The sequence below is a fragment of the Eubalaena glacialis genome, chromosome 2 (genome assembly GCF_028564815.1).
Source record: "Eubalaena glacialis isolate mEubGla1 chromosome 2, mEubGla1.1.hap2.+ XY, whole genome shotgun sequence".
Taxonomy (NCBI): domain Eukaryota; kingdom Metazoa; phylum Chordata; class Mammalia; order Artiodactyla; family Balaenidae; genus Eubalaena; species Eubalaena glacialis.
In genome coordinates, this window is record NC_083717.1 from 164,964,747 (window position 1) to 164,983,664 (window position 18,918).

General features: G+C 38.6%; 1 protein-coding gene across 5 annotated transcripts in view; it reads left to right on the forward strand.

Moving 5' to 3' along the window:
- SIPA1L1 (signal induced proliferation associated 1 like 1) overlaps positions 1-18,918 on the forward strand; it is a 191,212-nt gene that overhangs the window by 75,487 nt on the left and 96,807 nt on the right. For all 5 annotated transcript variants that reach the window (XM_061180986.1, XM_061180990.1, XM_061180991.1 and 2 more), the window contains exons 3-4: positions 209-339; positions 5,755-5,943. In XM_061180986.1, the coding sequence (XP_061036969.1) occupies positions 209-339; positions 5,755-5,943 (320 nt within the window). The remainder of the gene's footprint in view (positions 1-208; positions 340-5,754; positions 5,944-18,918) is intronic.

Here is an 18,918-nt window from a genome sequence, read left to right on the forward strand (position 1 = left end):
CACCTCTGTTGTCTTACCTCCTCTGAGACTAAACCTGCATAGCTAAGTCTTTACTTTTATAACTCATTGAAGAATACTAATTTTGTTAAATGTGTTTACATTTTATTGGTATAGAGTAATTTCTGAGTGATCTAAATAGCAAGCAGCATATAACATTTTTAAGCGTTCTGTAAATATTCTAATTTTGTTTTGTCTCATTGTACCTAAGAACACTGGAACTATTTTGGGGCAGATGAGAATCTTGGTCCGGTGGCTGTGAGCATTCGAAGGGAAAAACCAGAAGAAACGAAAGAAAATGGATCTCCATACAACTACCGAATAATTTTTAGAACTAGTGAGGTAAGTCGCACATGAGAAAGACTTGAGGCTTAATTTAATTGAGGAAAAAATAGAGTAGTAGCAGTAGCAAAGCAATTAAATTTAATAGCTCATGGTTACAAATGTCTTTAGAATAAACAAAGACCCCTTTCATCCATTCCGGTGGTGATGGGGCTGGACATAATGGTTAGATCTGGACCCTTTCTTCCCATCTAGCTCTGGATAGATGCAATAAATGAATGGGAGTTTTGATTCACAGAAAGATATGTCCATTAAGTGTGACCCAAGGAAATTGGAGTCCTCAGAATCCCAAACTGGATATTACATATCCTGCTTGGGCAGCCGGAAGGCACCGAGCCAGCTTGAGGAGGCAGAGAGGGTCAGCCAAGACTTAACTCACTTTTCCAAACTATTGCTTAGGACATTTCTTGACCCAAGAAAACTCTTTTCTTCTTGCATTTTCACTTTGCCATCTTGGACCTATTCTTGGAGGCCTAAAATGCGGTCTGTTTGAACCAGAGGCTGTCTAATTGTGAGTAAGACAGGTTCTTGGAGCTCTTTAGGGATCTAAGTACACATAATATGTGAGTTTTTATTTTAAAATGAAATTCAGGTCAAAACAAGAAAAGGAAACATAAAATAGCCAACAAAGCATTTAAAAAAAAAAACAACTCGTGAACAAGTTTGGGACTATGAGGTTTTTTTCCTTTGTTTTCTTTCTAAACGTATGTTTAGTTGTGCCAGCTATCAATTTATTTTCTCTTTGAACCAGATCACTTTAGGATTGTTGTTATGCATTAATGCCTAATGCTCCCTTGAGGTATCTAGAAAATAATGGTTTTGAAACTAGTTTAAATAGGGCATTTGGCTTCATTTCCCCCATTGAATACAAGGCAGGTTGCAGGGGTTGGCTTCACTTAGTAATTGTTCCTCAGCTTGAACTCTGGGGAAATTAAAAATAGGATTTTTAAAGGCACAGCTTTAATATCTAATGTGTTGTGTCGAGTGGCCCTTGAGAAAGTAAGAACTCACATGCTGTAGGGTCCTTTTTCTCCATGCCAAAGCTGATCGTTAAGCAGGGTCAGTACTTTTGTTGAACGTGAAAAGCACAGAGAACACACTGTGTTTTTGAAGTTGGGCGTAGGTAGTTGCTCCTCAGACCCCACTGGATTTCTGAGAGGCACACTTACCTCCTCCCACCTGTTTTTGTCTTTCCTGTCCTTACCTTTCCCCCTCCCCAAGGCCACTCTGGTTTAAGTCCTCATCATACTTTTCCTTTTCTATGTTTTTTATCCACTTCTCTTTTATCCAGTTTCTCTTCTTGCCACTATCCTATCATTCTTCATGCCGGACGTTGAAGGTTTCTAAATCGGTACTTTCGTTCTCAGATCCTGTCTCTGGTGTCCACGATCGTCCCTTCCAGCTTGCCTTGCAGGCACGCCACGCCTGGTCACAGCCCCTCTCTCTCCAGGTCAACTCCTATCCTAAGTGAATGTGGTCCCTCTGCCTCTCCCTGCCTCAGCCTCAAATGCTCCACCTGCACCTCCCTCCTGCAGTTACAATTAAACCACACTTAAGGATTCTCTAGTCCTGTAGTTCAGTCCTTTTCCTGCCAACCCATTCGACGGTCCATGGGGCCACTTCCTTACCCTTTGATTGAAACATCCAAGTCAAATGTTGTTCATGGTTCAAAAAGCCATTACCACCTGTTTTCATGTTCAAATTAATGTTTAACCAGTGACAACCCTGTTGTTACAGTTGTTCAAGCCAGAGACCTTGAGGTCACTTTTGACTCCTCTCTTCTCCTCCCTCCTGCTCCCCACATCTGGTCTGTCCACAAAACTGGTTGACTTTGTCTTCAAAATGTATCCAGAATTCTACCGCTTCTCCAATCCCACTGCCTCTGCCTGGGCCAAGCCACCATCATCTTTCTCCAAGAACCATTCTTCCTGCTTGTGCCCTCAAGCCCTGCATCCTTTCAAGCCCAGCAGGGGTCCTTTAGAAATGTAATCCACGTCTTGTCATTCCTCAATTCAAAATCCTTTCATGGTTTCCCATCTTGCAAGTTAAAGTCATTCTCCTTGCTAGCCTAGGAGTCCAGACGCGCGTCTGCTTCCGACCTTGACCTCATCTCCGAAAACTCCCCCTCACTGAGTCTTTTCCAGCCACACTGGCCTCCTTCCCTCTGGGCAATCTCAGGACACCTCTGTCTCAGGGCTCTGATAGTCCCTCTTCCTCTGTATTCAGTGTTCTCCCCAGGCATCCTCGTGGCCGCAGCTCTCTCTTTTCCTTCTGGCCTTTACTCTTAAGTTACAGGGGCCTTCCTTGGCCACTGGATCTAAAATTTCTACTCCCTCATATCTCATTTCATGTCCAATTCCAGGCTTTCTTTTTTTCATGAACACTTAACCACTATCTCATGCACTGTACTTACTTACTTGGTTCATTTTGTGACTCTCCCACTCAAATATCAGCTCAGGGAAGATGAGGACTCTGAATTGTTCGTGACTACACGCCTAACGCCTAAAACAGCCCTCCCCCTTCATTCCGTCCTTCCTCTCTAATGTTTATTTCATTAATTGCCACTAGCCTTTGTGTAATTTTTTTCATTCCGATAGAAATAATCCTTAAGTGTGGTTTAATTGTAATATTGTTAACACAAATTCGTGTGCCCGACGCACAGTGAGGGCAAACAAACTGAAACGTCGGAGTTTGGAGCAGAGAAAGGTTTATCGCAAGCCCGTGCAAGGAGACGAGGTGGCTCATGCCCTGAAAAGCCTCGAGCTCCTCGAAGGGTTTCGGCAAAGCATTTTGAAAGGCCAGGAGTGGGGGTGGGTCGCAGGGTACGTGATCAGCTTGTGCACAATTCTCTGATTGGCTGATGGTGAGGCAGCAGGGTGGTGTCACGGGGGTTCACATTATGAGTCCTCAGGCTCCAGGAGGCCTGAGAAGAACTACTCAGGGTGGTCAAGTAGTTCTTCCATTTGGTGGGGGGTTTTCACATCTGCAAAACAACTCAGGAAATTTGCATCAAATCTAGGTGCTTCAGAGAGGAGCTAAAGCAGAGGATATGGGGGAAGGCCTGTCCCGGGAAGGCCCCCATAGGGTCCTGCTCGGTTACAGTATCTTTATGAGAGTTTTCATAGAAATAAACTAATAGAAGTCCTTTGATAGAAATATCTCTAGATGTTGGTTCTGCTCCAGAGCTGCACATTGTAGGATGGGCAGTTCACTCTTTTCCATTGAAGGCAGTTCACTGAGTATATAATAAAGTAAGACTTAATTCTTATGCCTTTGTAGGGGCTTCTCATGCTATTGATTTCTCCTGTTAATAAATCCACTGAGAAAAAAGAAAACATAGTCACCACAGTGACACTCCTGTTGCTTCAGTAAATGGCATCAAGATAACAGAAATACAAACAAATCTCTTTCAGTAGAAATAGGCATTGCACAACAAAGAAACAAAAAAGGAATTTACATGTATTTGGAAGCATGACAGTTTGTTTATGAACAAAATCTGTGGTGAGTGCTTTTAAGCATGGGTGCACAGGGATGTAGGAGGATTCTCTTCTTGTTTCTGGAAGTCATTAACAAAAATATCAGTAACACTAGTGATTCAGGTATAAAAAGGAATCATTCCTTTTTGGTTTTCTGCTCTGGCTTTCTTGAGGTGGGCTGCTGTCTTCCTGTGGTGCAGGATTAGCAATGATTAGCATTCCTCGTCTGGGGTTCTCAGTTGGAAATACGTCCAGCCTTTGTAGCCTCCTGTCCCCAGGAGCACGAGAGTTGCTCGTTTCCTGTGATTTAAAAAACGAAACAAAAATTATTTCTGTCCAATTAGATATTAAGTCACAGGAAAAAGATATTTTTTACACAACTGTCATTTGAAAGCAAACTATTTATAAATGAAAGAAAAGATACTAATCAAATGAACAGACTGCAGATACCCCCCAAGCACCTTTTTCTTGTCTTGAGAGTCAGAGGTTGGTAACCTTGGCTTTTCCTACCCCCATCTCTCTTCTCCATCAGTTGGCACAGTTATAGATTTTACTTCCCTGGTGATTGTTCCTTTGGTTTCCATTTTCCCTGCTAATCCTCTGTCACACCCTCTGCCTGTTACTTGAAGACGGTTTGCAGTTTGTTTCTGTTTTCTCTGCCTGTAGTTTCTTCCTCAGGCAGTTCATCTTTATTTGCCAACTGAATTTTCTTACATCATCATCCCTATGCAAACAAGTTCTGATATGGCTGGTTGGAGCCGGATGAGGTGCATGCCCGTCGGGGTACGCTCGGCTCGGGGCTCCAGCCTGCCTGTAGCTTCACCACCCACTGCCCCTTTGGGCTCGCTTAGATCCAGCTAAGCTACAGCAGTCGCTCTTTCCCTCTCACACGCCGATCTTTCTCATCTCCACACCTTTGCTCTCTGACATTGTCTTTTTGTATAATTTTTCCTAGATTTCAAGGCCCCTTTTCAGTGCCACCCTTTTCCATGAGGGCCTTTCCTTATGCCCTGAGCCATGGTGATCCCTTTTCTGCCTTTGGACTCTTGTAGAACCTGACCTTGTTAAACTGTTCTTAGTAGATATATCCTCCTGAATGGGTATTTCTTACCTCTCACCCTCTTGCATGCCACGCCCAGCCCTCAACGTTTGCTCCTGTTGCAGTACAGCGCCTTGTAACCTACACACTTAATGGAAATTCGTTCGACTTAATGGGTTTTTTCTTTAGGTCACCGTACAGTGTTTAAATTATACTGACAACTTTGCCACGTGGAAATGTCTGAAAATTAAGACTAGTTTACTTCGACAGATCATCATTACTTACGGAAATTTCTTTGCTTATGTTTTTATTTCATAATAATAGAAGGGATCTCAAGACATAAGGGTAAAGCAAAAGTCATTTTAAATGCTGTTGATGGTGCTGCTCTACTACCTATAATCACTGTCCTATTGTAGCAGCATTTGGGGATGGGAATAGTTTAAGCTAGTCAACAGTACATTATGAAATTTAAAACTTCCTCTCCCCCCACCCTTACCTTTTATAATTCAAAAAGGTGTAACATCTAAATTCTCAGCATTTAGTCTTCAGATATTCTCGGGGATAGCTCCTCCTAAATTTCCTGGTGAGTGTGTGTGTGGCATTGTATAGCTATATGGAGACCTTGATCTTTCTGAGCTCTCTAGGGAAATATGCACTCTATTTGGTATTTAAGGAAATGTCCTCGGAAGCCTTGATTATGAGTTCCGTTGGACTTGCCTGGGTCTTCTTGAAAGTGTGGGTCTCATATAAAGTATCTTACATCACTTCCCTCATCCTTTCTCCCTCACTGGCTCAACCAATCAAATGTCATTTCCAGCTCCCTAAGGGGGACCTCAGACTGGGCTTTCAGTGCATTTGATGTATTTGCTCATCTCACCGGAGCACATGTCTCTCTTTCAGCTCATGACACTGAGAGGGTCAGTGCTGGAGGATGCCATACCCTCAACGGCAAAGCACTCGACGGCCCGGGGACTGCCCCTGAAGGAAGTGCTGGAGCACGTGATTCCCGAGCTCAACGTCCAGTGCCTGCGGTTGGCCTTCAACACCCCCAAAGTCACAGAGCAACTCATGAAACTGGATGAACAGGGGGTAAGTGTGGCTTCCAGGGGAGAACATTCTTGCTGCTCAGGTTTCCACTAGGCGTCCAGAATACAGACCTGAATAGTTCTTTTTTGATGGGGAAAACTGATACTATTTATTGTGAAGGAGCTTCTCTTTGCAATTATTCACTTTCTTTTTTCTTAACTCTGAACTCTGAACATTTCTCATCTGTTGAAATTCTCTTTGTCAGGACTGACTGATGCAGTACTTAAACAATGTTCAACTCTTTTGGTAATCTTCCATAAATGCAATGAATTTTTCAAATACTCCGGGAATAAGTAGTAGCAATAACAGTAATAACAATAGCTAACACTAATGAACATATTCACCAGGCTCTGTTTTAAGTACCTTAATATGTTATCCCAACTATTGTCCCAGCCCCAAGAGAATGATACCATTTTTATCCCCATTTTAGAGATGAGGAATCTGAGACAGAGAGAGGTTCAGTAGTAAGTCCAAGTTCACACAGTTAATAAGTTCAAAGCCTGTACTGGGAGCCACTACTCCACACCATTCTTAAAAGCTTTAATTTTTAGTCTATTAATACCACCAAAAATGTATTTTAGCCGAGGTGTTTAAATAAAAAATTCAAAATTTAAAAAATCTGGGTCCTAACTTGTAACAAAATGAAAGTGCTCAAGATTTTCTCACCTGCATATTTCCTATACCTTAACGTGGGGCCATTGATCCAGATACAAATGAGTGATAGGATAATCCATATGGAGGAGGCAGAAGAGTAGAGAGTGCGAAACTATAATCTGGAAAATCCACTAACCAGAGAGTGTATCCACATTCTGCTTGGAATCATTTGAGCATATGAGCTAGTTTTATTAGATGTTGTATCTATATACTCTTATTTTAATTCTTTCTCTGAATATTTTAGCCATATTGCATCCTGGCAGTGAGTGGTAGTAGCTTTCCCATTGCACTTTTAAAAAATTCTACCAAAAGTAAAATTGGTCCAGTTATTGAATTCCATTTTATAAACAGATTTCGATGGTATTTTCTTAATTAGGAAAAAATTTGAATTTTATTAAAATGAATGGTAGTTCAAAAAAATCAGTTTCAAGGAATATTCAGTCTTTTAAATCAGCTGATAGGAATATATTATTAGGAACCAATATTTGGATGTAACTTTTCTAATCATTGCTCCTTTCGTCCATTTATCTCACTTATTGTAAAGCATAGCTAATGTCTATTTCATATGTATATTTCAAATAGGCTGTGAGTATCCATGTTTATAACATGTAAATTTGAGCACTTCAATGCTTCAGAAGACTACTGATACATAAACTTAACTATTTTGGATGCTGTTTTTCCAATAAATATTTTAAGCATTTATTCTAACAAAGGAAGAGTAGAAAAATAATGATTAGGTTCAACCTTACGGATTCAGTCTTTTCAGTTACTACGCTTTTCAAGGAAAACAACAACATTTAGACATTGATAATATAATCATATGTTGATAATATAATCATATACTGCACATTCTAAATTCAACAGATTATTTTGTGTAAAGGAGGTATTTTCTTCCTTTTTCCTTTTGTTTTACTTATATTAAATTTAAAAATGGGTGCCCCAATTGTAGACATTGTATGGGCTCTCTGTCACATTTTGTGCCCTCTCTTAGTGTTTACAAAATGTTGGAGATGGGGCTGCTCTGTGATAAACACTATACGGTCCCATCCACACAGGAAAGATGAGAGCAGTATAATGAGTTTAACTTAAAGGTACATTTATTTAATTCACAAAACTGCCCTTTATTCTGAAATGATGGGTTTCTTATTCTTGGGGATATTAAACTATCCTTTCCTTCATAAATTATTGATGATAATATGTGTTAGTTGTCTTCTTTAATGCCTTCCCAGTGAAATTAAAATTTAGCAGTCTAGGTGAGTCTCCCCAATTTTATTTTGGAAATTTTACTAAATTCTAGGCAGTAGAATCTAGACGTTTAAAACCTGCTGTTCTGTATGAGCAGCTCTTTATCTGAACTAAGGGACACCACCACTTGGCCTCTCTTTCCGTTTATATATTCATAGCATTTAAAGCCCCGAATTATACTGATAAAAAAACAGAGGACACACGTACTTAGGTGTTTAGTCTGGGGAGTCATATTTTTGGTAGGAAATTTTATTAATGCCTTGAAATCCTTGTGAGAAACTAATTATTTTGGTGCCTTTACAAATACAGATTTTGAAAAAGAAATGCTTGTAAGTGCAGTATAGTATGCATTTGAATCTTTGCAAAGCATTTTTGGTTTCCCTCTATGTCATCATTTTTTGAAATTTCATGCTTTGTACATCCTTATATTTAAAGAGATTGATAGTATGAATACCAAAAAACTGGACTCGCTAAAAGGACCTTCTACATCTCCCTTTAAGTTTTATTTAAATGATTCCTTTAAAATCTTTTCTACTTTAACAGCTCACGTAATTATGCTTGGATAAAGAAAACACTATTTGCTTGCTATATTGTGGCATTTTGCCTTTCAGATCTTTGGTGCTTTTTTAATTTTTTTTTTTTTTTCATCTTACCATTTAAAAATGAAATGAACAGAAGAGCAGATGTAAGTTATATCTATATACTATAAAATATAGTATTTCACAAAAATATAAAAATTTGTTTTTCATTTGACTAGACTCTGATATTTATGTGGGGACTGAAGTAGGCATTTTAATTCCCAAAGTTTTAGGAAATGATTATATGCTTTGTGGCTTACCCATGCTTTCACATTCACCTTCCTGATACCTTCCTGGGTCTTTCACTATTGATTGATGTACATTTCCATTATCATGTAAAGGTCAATAAGAAGATGAAATAACCTGCCAATGATTTCACATTATCAAGGATTTAGAGCAGTTTGTGACCCAGCAAATTTAGATCAACTCTGGATTTAGTTTTTCCATCATGGTCCTACATCTTCACGTATTAGATAATTGAGAGCATCTCTTATGATGAAAACACATTAGATAAATATATATGTTTACTTATTACACTGTTCTAAGCTCTTTACCAGCATCATCTGATTTAATCCTCACGGCACCCCTGGGCAGTAGGTTCCAGTTATTGGCCTATTTTACGATTGAGAGGATCGAGGCTTTCAGAAGAAGTGCCATTTTCCCTTAGGCGTCCTGAACATTGGATACACGTTTGCACGATACTACCTTTTGTTTTATTTATTTGTTTGTTTGTTTATTTATGGCTGTGTTGGGTGTTCGTTTCTGTGCGAGGGCTTTCTCTAGTTGCGGCGAGCGGGGGCCACTCTTCATCGCGGTGTGCGGGCCTCTCACTGTTGCGGCCTCTCTTGTTGCGGAGCACAGGCTTCAGATGCGCAGGCTCAGTAGTTGTGGCTCACGGGCCCAGTTGCTCCGCAGCATGTGGGATCTTCCCAGACCAGGGCTCGAACCCGTGTCCCCTGCATTGGCAGGCAGATTCTCAACCACTGCGCCACCAGGGAAGCCACCCTTTTGTTTTTAAGATTTGCGAGTTTTCATCTCTTTTTGCATATCTCAAATTATTTTGGTCCTCCAAACTACACTGTGAAATATCAGGAATTTCATTATCTATTCAGGCCAACTTTTAAATAATATGGCTAATTCAGTTACTTTTAAACTTGCCATATTAATGCCATTTTTCTTCTTCAGTCATTAAAAAACACCTTTATCTCATCTACCCAGTGCAAGAGAAATGAAAGGTCATTATACCAGGCTTTGTTTCAAGGAGTTCGCACGTGTAAAGCACTTACTGCAATGCCAGGCATGTGGTGAACACTGAATAATGATAAAATAATAACTCATTAGTCCTTTACATGCATTATTTCATCTTTATCAGCATCCTGTGAGAAAGCTGCTGTTATAGATAGTATAATATATTGTGCTTAACTTTCAGAAGTAAGCGTAACTTTTCAAATTCAATAAATGCTAATTGAGTAACCACTCTGCAGATTGTTAAATACTGTAGAAAATAAATAGGCTAGTAAGACACAGTCCTTACCTGTGAAGGAGACAAAGTCATAAATTACTGTATATAATGAGTATAATCAGAGAACTGCAAACAGACAAGCCAGTGGGGCCAAGTCGTGATTGGTTAGATGGGTCAGGATGAAACGGACCTTTCATCAGGCTAGAGAATAAGCCGTACGGTGGTCTAGACTCGGAACAATGAGAACAAAGCGCAGCAGGACAGAAGCACAGAATGTGGTTATGGGACAGCAAGCAGCCCTGCTGAGCCAGGAGTGTGAGGCAGTAATAAAAACAGATTACTAAGCCAGGAACTGTGTGAAGCAGTTTACATGAATTATTTTAATTAACCCTTAGACTCCTTTGATATAGGTGCTATTATTGTTCTTGCTTTGCCGACAAGAGCTCCAAGGCACAAAGAGGCGGAAGGACCCCCCCAGATCACAATTAGGATCTGGTGGAGGCAAGTCTTGCATCCAGGCATTCAGGCTCCAGAATCCACTTTCTTACCCAATACACTGTACACCCCATCCTCCCCTCCCCTCCCCTTGAGTGGGAGAAGGAACTGGAAATATGGATCCAAGTTTTATTGCTACAGGCTACAGTGCCCAGTATTAAGTATAACATGTAAAACTCAAATAGGATCAGACTAGAGCTTAAAAATAAAGTGCAATTGCCAGTTTGCAGAAGAGAAAATTGGAAGACCTGTTTTCATTAGGAAATGTCAAGGTTCATGTACACAGTAGTGATTTTACCTAAATGAGTATCTCCACTGTTTTTCTAGATACTTATTAAAAATACAAAGAAATGAAAATATTTGTTGGATTCTCTATTCTTTAAAATGTTGTCCTTCAAGTTGTTGAAGTTAAAGGGGAAAAGTAATCATATCTAATTAGGTCTGTAATATATATCTCAAGAATAGATGTAAGGAAAGAAGCAGTGTTCATTTGATAATGAATAGCACTGTTCCTTTGATTAAGGGCATGGGTGAAATTCTCTGCTGACTTAGCCTGTAGCCTGTTCATTGCCCTGGTGCATTATTCTATTGAAGATAAATGAGTTTGACTAGCCACTTTCCTATTTGATTCAGGCAGCTGGATTTAAAGAATGAACCATAGGGAAAACAATTTTTCCAAAACCCATTTTCTATGAATGAAGCTTTGGCAGAACAATTACCATTTCTGAAATTTCAGTCTTCTTCTAGATTATGGTATCAGCTAATGCATGTTGAAAGTTCAGATGGCCACCAGATGGGTTCCATATGTACATTATCAGGAAGACATATACGCGACCGTCCTCAGGTCAGAGAAAGGAGACAGTGGCATTGGTTGCTTTGTCTCGTCTGTTCACAAGTAATGATTACACGGGCTCATCCATGCTCTTTTGCCTGGCTGAGGCTGGGGTGGGTGACTGGATGGAGGCCTTTCCAGTAGTAAGATTTATGATTAACATGACTGATAGCAGTAGCATTTGGAAGACGTTTGGTTGGGTAGGACTGCAGTTTGCAGTTGAAGGAGCTCAGCATGGCTAAGACTTGCAGTGAGGATTCTTTGGTTCACAATCCAAAAAGACAGAGGAACTGTTTGCAGATATTTCAGTCTTCTTGATTTTAAACTGTGAATTGTGCTTTAAATTCAGCTTTAAAATAAAAAGGTAAACTAGTTTCCTTCGTACAGGACTTTAATTAGCTAATATCTTCAAATGATCCAAAAATCAAAGTATTTACATTGAGGGATCCCATTTCCACCCTGTTCCTATCCCTCACCTCTCTTCTCCCCTGTATTACCACTTTTATTAGTTTCTTTTGTATTCCTATGTTTCTTTATACAGATGCACCAGATATGCATATGTAGTCTTAGTTCTCTTTTTCTTATACAAAATATAGCATGCTGTAAACATTTGCTTTTTCACTTAGTAATACATTTTGGAGATCTTTCTATGTCAGTACACAGAAAGTTCTCCCATTGTTTATATGGCTGCATAATATTCTGTTTTGTTGCTGTACCATAGTTTACTTCATTAGTTCCTCTATTAATGGACATTTAGATGGATAAGAGTCTTTTCCTATTACAGACAATGCTGCAATGAAGAGCCTTTTCCTATGTAATTGAAATTCATCTTAATGTCAAATCAATACAAGTACATAAATCATTTTAATACCCAATATGAAGCTTTCTATTTTTGTGAGAACTTTTGCACAGCATGTTATTAGATAAGATTATTGTGTGTGTGTATAGAATATTTCCTTTACATTATGCCAAAGATAAAAATAGATTAGAATCTGTCTGTGCACATGTATATAAATAATTTTGACAGCATCTCTGTCAGATTTTTTTTAAAATGACCTTTCTACCCAGTATCCATATGTCATTTTTTAAAGCAATTTGATTTTTGTTAGTAAATTCCAATGAAGATAAATTTTCTAACTAGCATTTTTTTGCCCCCAACACTGAATTTTTCCAGTCTCTTTGTCATTCTTTTTGAAGGACAGTACAGTGATAAATCTTCAGGAAGTAGTTAAGACAGTTATCATGTTTATGAAGAACAAGGCAAAGTAAATGCTATCAATGTGAATCATGAGGATTTGAAAAAATGACCAAGGTCTTCATGCCCAGTAATGGCAGAGTAGCTTGTCTCAGACCAGCCCACCCACTGAGAATAACCAGAAACACTGGACAAAGTATTTTTTAAAAATAAATTTGGACTTTTGCTTTTGGAAGTATGGGGATAGATGTAATTTTCCCCCATTCTTACTGCTAAGTACAGCTAAAAACCTTGTACACTGTATATAAAGCAAACATGAATCTGAAAGGTGGAACGAAGGAAGCAGATTGGCTGGGGAACTTGGGATAAGGAACGACATAGTGGTCACTCATGATAAGAACGGAAATAGAGAGGAACTTCCTCAACTTGATTAAAAACAGCTACAAAAACCCTACAGCTTACATCATAGTTGATGAAAGACTTAATGGGAACAAGTCAGGATGTACACAGCCTCTATTGCTATTCAACACAGTACTAGAAGTTCTAGTCAGTACAATAAGGCAAGAAAAGGAAATAAAAGTCAGGTGGATGAAGGAAAGGAAAATATAAATTTGTCCCTATGTCAAATGACATGATAGTCTATGTACAAAACCCCAAGGAATCTACAAAAACTTTCTAGAATTGCAAGGTGTGTCCAGCAAGGTTGTATGATTCAACATCAACTCACAAAAATCAGTTGGATCTCTTTTAATGAACATGTGGAAACTGAAAATAAAATACCATTTACAATCCTTCAATAAAAAATGAAATAGTTGGGTATATACCTAACAAAACATGTTTAGGACTTGTATGCTGAAAACTATAAAACACTGATGAAAGAACTCACAGAAGACTTAAATAAAATAAAGAGACATACCATGTACTTGGATTGAAAGACTCAACCTATTAATGATGTCAATTCTCCCCTAATTGATATCAGTTTAACACAATCGGTATCAAAATCCCAGCAAGATTTTTGAAATTATAGACAAGATTATTCTGAAGTTTATATTGAAAGGCAAAGGAACTAGAATAGCCAAAACAATTTTGAAAAAGAATAAAGTGGGAGAAATCATTCTATGTGATTTCAAGACATTATATTATATTGGTATAACTACAGTAATCAAGACTGTATCTTATTGGAAGGATAGATGCATGGATCAATGGAACAGAACAGAGAAACCAGAAATAGCTCCACACAAATATATCCAACTGATTTTTTTGACAAAGGTAGAAGAAGGACAGGCTTTTCAAACAAGGGTGCAAGAACAATTACATAGACAAAATAATCAACTTGACCTAAATCTCACACATTATACAGAAATTTATTCAAATGGATCAGAGTTTGAAATGTAAAACTATAAAAATTTTTGACAAAAACATAGGAGAAAATTTGGGGGACCTGAGGATTGGTGAAGAGTTCTTAGATATAACACCAAAAAATATTTCTTCTCTAGACTTAGTCTAGAAAAGAAATAATTGAGAAATTTGGGTTCATCAAAATTAAATCATCCTGCAGCACTTTTTTCCTTGGACATTTGCTGATTTGTAAGAGGCTTGGGGCTTAAGTATAGCATAAAGCTGCAGATAAAAAGTTAGGTGACAGTTCAGAGTTTTCATTAATTTCATGGGGGCTGCAGAAATAAAAAATAGAGATCAAGGGTCACTGGAGAACTTGGGATTTGTTTTTAAAAAATCAAATTGAAATTCTAGAACTGAAAAAACAAAAACAAAAAGTTAAAATCTCAGCAGATGGGTTAAAGCACATTAGACACAGCAGAAGAGAAAATTGATGAATTGAAGTTACCAGCAAATGTTTAACTGAAGAATGTAGACAAGAAAACATGAGAAATACAGAAAAGTGCCTAAAAGACATGTGGGCCATAGTGAAATACATGTATGTAATGGAATTTCCAGGAGGAGAAGAGAAGTTAAAGCAATATTTGGGGACAGAATTGATGTCTGAAGAAATACCAGTAAAGAAGTTTCCAAAACTGATGAAACACACGAATTGAGACAGAATCAAGGAGCTCTGCCTACTGTAAGCAGGATAAATACAAAGAAAATCAGATGTAGGCCCATCATAGTAAAAAATGCTGAAATTAAAAGAAAAATAAAAAATCTTAAAAATAGCCAGAGGAAAAAATACCTTCAAAGAAGAACAGTAAGACAGACAATTGGATTAAAATTAACCATTTCCTGAGCTATAAAGCATAAAGAAGAGGTGGAAGCCACATTTCTAGAATGCTGAAAGAGAAGAACCCTCACTAGGAATTTTACCCAGCAAAAATATTCTTTTAAAATGTAGGCAAACCTATTTACAGTGGGAAAAAAAAGAACAGTGATTGTCTGAGGCTGTTAGTTGATGCAGGGATGGACAGCAAATGGGAACCAGGAAACTTGGCGTGATAGAAATGTTCTGTGTTTTGACTGGTTTGGAGGTTTATTAGAAATTATTCAACTGTGTATGCCTCAAATGGATGCAGTTTACTGTTCAGAAATTATATACCAGTAGTTGACTTTAAAATGGAGTCAGATTTCTGTTTCCAGCCAAGATTAAAAGAGAGGGACTAGATTTACTTTCCCATCTGAAACAACTTTTAAAAGCTAGGCAAAACAACGAAACATTGGTTTTTATGACATTGGACGTCGGGCAACAAAGGACAGTGATCTCTGGGAGGTGGGAACCAAATGAACAGTAAGATTGCACCAACTTTCTGCCTGAAGAGAGTTTCCAGGCTGCGGAGCTGGGAGGGGCACCCACTTGAAGCCCAGGGGTCTTCCTGAGTAGAGATTGAGATGTGAGTCCAGGGAGATAAAGGATTTGCAGAGCTGAGTACTGGTAAGTGCCTGTATTTGAGGAAACTATTTGCGGCCAGGGTTAAGAACCACCCTAAGATTGAAGGGGGCAAATGCTTAGACCTCTGCCTGGCTGAGAATAGTTCCTGCTCCCACCAGGCAATCTGGAAAACCTCATGCATAGTTCACATGGCATTGGGTAAAGTCTCAAAATGACTTTGCCTCAATAATGGGGCAAAATTAACCTCAAATTAAATGCTGCTCTGTTAAGACCTGTCAGAGTTTAAAAGGAAGAACTGAAAGGATCAAACTATTTCCAATTAACTGTGTCCCAGAACAAAGCTCAAGCATCTCTCAAGGGTTCATGACCCACATTTTGGGAACTGCTGGACAATGAAATACCTCATAGTGACTGTTTGAAATCTCTGGATTAAATCAGACAATTTAAAAGATTTTGTAAGAAGGGAAGAACTGGGTTGTTCTCATGGTCTGTGCTGCCCCCAGTGGCCTTTCTCTGGCTGTGACATCAGGAAAGAAGAGGTGAAAATACAGAACTTCTTAAGAGGTCTCTGAGAACTTGGTTATTCAAACCTGTTTCTACTGGTAGAGGGCTCTGACTTTATCATCCATCTTTCCAGGAACTCAGGGCTGCGTAAGTCAGATTTTGCAGTACCTGTTTCTTTGATTCTTTGTTAAAGTGCCTATTTTATGAGAGGAAGAGCAATTTTTGTACTGTTGGTTCCCAGCTGTGGGAGCCCAACGTCACTTTTGGTGGGTGTTGAAAGACACTTTCTTTATTGAGATTCAAGACTTTCATCTCAAACAGAACCTTGGTCCTGTTGGATTGACCATCATCACTTTTTACAATGCAAACATTTGTTGAGTGTCCAAACACTTCCATCAGTGCTCCATATGAACAATAGATATGCAAGGATGGAACTGTACAGCATGACTTCACGGTCATCCAAAAGCAAAATCCTAACTGTGGATAAACTGAACTTGTTTCCAAGATGGCTTCTGGTGTCATCATAACTCTATTTTGAGCATTACAGGAAAGTATTATATATTCATATACATAAACCCATACAGATGTGTTTGTGTGTGTCTCAAAAAAAAAATAGTGTTTTATATAACCTCAGAGCAATTCAAAACCCCCAAATCATAGCTCTAAACTCCATTTCCATTTGCTCTTTCTCTTGAAATATTCCTTATTACACTTACATAACTCCTCCTTAACAACTTCTCATATTCTGGGCAGGGAACAAGGTTGCTAACTCAAGATTCTAGGAGCCTGAGTTCACAGAATACCCACCTACCTCGACTTCATTGCAGCAGAAACAAGGATACAGTCATAGTGTCACCTTCGAGGATAGAGCACTGACATTTGGCACCGTTTCAAAGGACAGGAAATTTGACATTCCAACAAATTTCCTCATCCTCTTAAAGGAGCCTTCCTTTCACAACCAGCAAATACCAGTCTGTTCTCCTGTCTGCAGGTGGAGCTCACTAGAGTGTGAGACACCCGTCAAAAGAAGGCAGCGCTCTGTCTCATTGTCCTTGCATTCTGCTTCTACAGTGGTTTGGGGGAAGTTCCGTTACTTATCTTCTCTCCGAACTCTTTTTTCGTATATGTAAATGAATCCTCTTGAATATTGCACAGTGAAATCTTAGGCCTTTATCTAAGAAGTTTAAAAAGCCACCCACAAATCCAATATCACTGCGATGCTTTCCACTGAACAGGGTGACTTTTTGTTTTGCATTGTTGCATGAGAAGGCTGATCTGGGAGGCACAGATCCAAAGAGCAAATAACCCCAAGCTCCAGATTGCTTCCTTTCTTTGACAGTTCTCCCTGCAGGGGGAGAGTAAGAATCTGGCTTCATTAAGGACTTCTTTTGTAACAGACATAGAGCCTACCACTACTTTTTTATTTGTTGAGACCTAATAGGATACTCAGCTGAATTCTAAAGCCAAGATGAAATCGCTACCTGTGGGAGTTCCCCTCTAAGTATTAGTAACATTCAGACCTTTGAAGGAGGCCAGCTGCCAGTGGTATGTGGTAGGTTTTACTTTCTTTTTCTTTACTGCATGTGGCATACAAAAAAAATGAACTAAATCCTAAATGTGTTTCTGTTAATAATTAAAATGAAGTAGCAATAATGCAAAGTTGGATGCTATTTTAAAAAGATTCGGACATTGGTATATCCAGTTATTTGCAAGTTTCAGATTTGGAACTTTGCCTTCCACTTGTGGAAGTAGGCAGAGTAAAATCAATTCTGCACAATTACAGAAGTCCTAAGGAGCTCTCATGTCTTTGGGTCATGTAAAAGCTGCTGAACCTTCCTTGTCTACTAGTTAGCATGCAGTGGCGAGGGGGGAAAGCAAGCAGGAGTTCCCTCATGACATTTTCTAGTTATCACCATTCTGAACCATTTGGTTTAGAAAGTTGAAAAGAGTTGCTTAGGTTCACAGTCTCTTGTGTGAAACAATAGGAGCTGGATATGTTTCAGAATTAAGAAAGGTCCAGCTTTAGAAGGGTAATAAAATGCATGCAGCATGGAGTAATAGTCACCAGGATCTGGAGCAGCACCCCACAGTCAAACACATTAATATTTCCAAAAAATATGAATATTCACAGAAAGAGGAATAAATTAAAAAGTATTACTGTCAGCTCATATCAAGTTTTACTGCCAAATGTATTTGCTTAAATTTGGTTTTCACCTTTCAACTGTGGAATTGCTAAGAAGGGGCTATGGATATACGTTGCAGTGACAGAAATAGAGCACGATAAGCCTGGTTGAGTCCTGGTAATATTTAATAGAGCCGAATCACAGGGCTGATAATTTATGATCTCTCCCTACTGGACCAGTTACTTGCTTTTCCCTTTTCTGACCTTCTCTTTGCATATCTGTCAAACAGGGGTAATATTTGCTTTGTAGGCTTTTATGAGGATAAGCTAATGTAAGTTAAACACTAAACAGTGATTGGCAGACAGTGGCTGTTCAATAAATGTTAGCTATTAAAATTTTGCCTCTTCTCTTCCCCCTTCCCTTTTATGAGATAAAAGTTTACTGATACAGTGGTTGCAGTGCCACTCTGGAAACAGGCCTAAGTGATATGGATCGCCCTGATTTTACTGGAGAATTAAAAGTCTAAATTTTAAGATTGAAAACTCATTTATTGTTAAATAACTAATACAACTTTAAAATTTGTTTATAGAATGACTAAACTTTTCAGTGATGAATAAGTGTTTCTATTAATGTTATATCATATTTAAATTTCTTGAATGCTTTGTTTTAACTGTATTTGAGGAAGGAATATTTACCACTAGCTGATTTGCCATTATAAGGCCCCTTTTAAAGTTTCTATCCAAGTACTCATCTTTTAGAAAAATATTTGAAAAGCATAGTGTCGATGATGCTAGTGCTGTCACAAAGATATAACCAAGGTTTATAATTTAATATATTGGAAAAATGGCATTAGGAGATAAGTCTTTTCCAATTTTACCCCCCCCCCCAAATTTTATAAGAACTTTAATGGGCTTTTAGTGCAAAGCAGTTTAAAGTAACTTTTGTAAACAGAAATAGACCCACAGACATAGAAAATAAACTTATGGTTACCAAAGGGAGAAGCAGGGGAGTGATAAATTAGGAGTGTGAGATTAAAATATACACACGACTA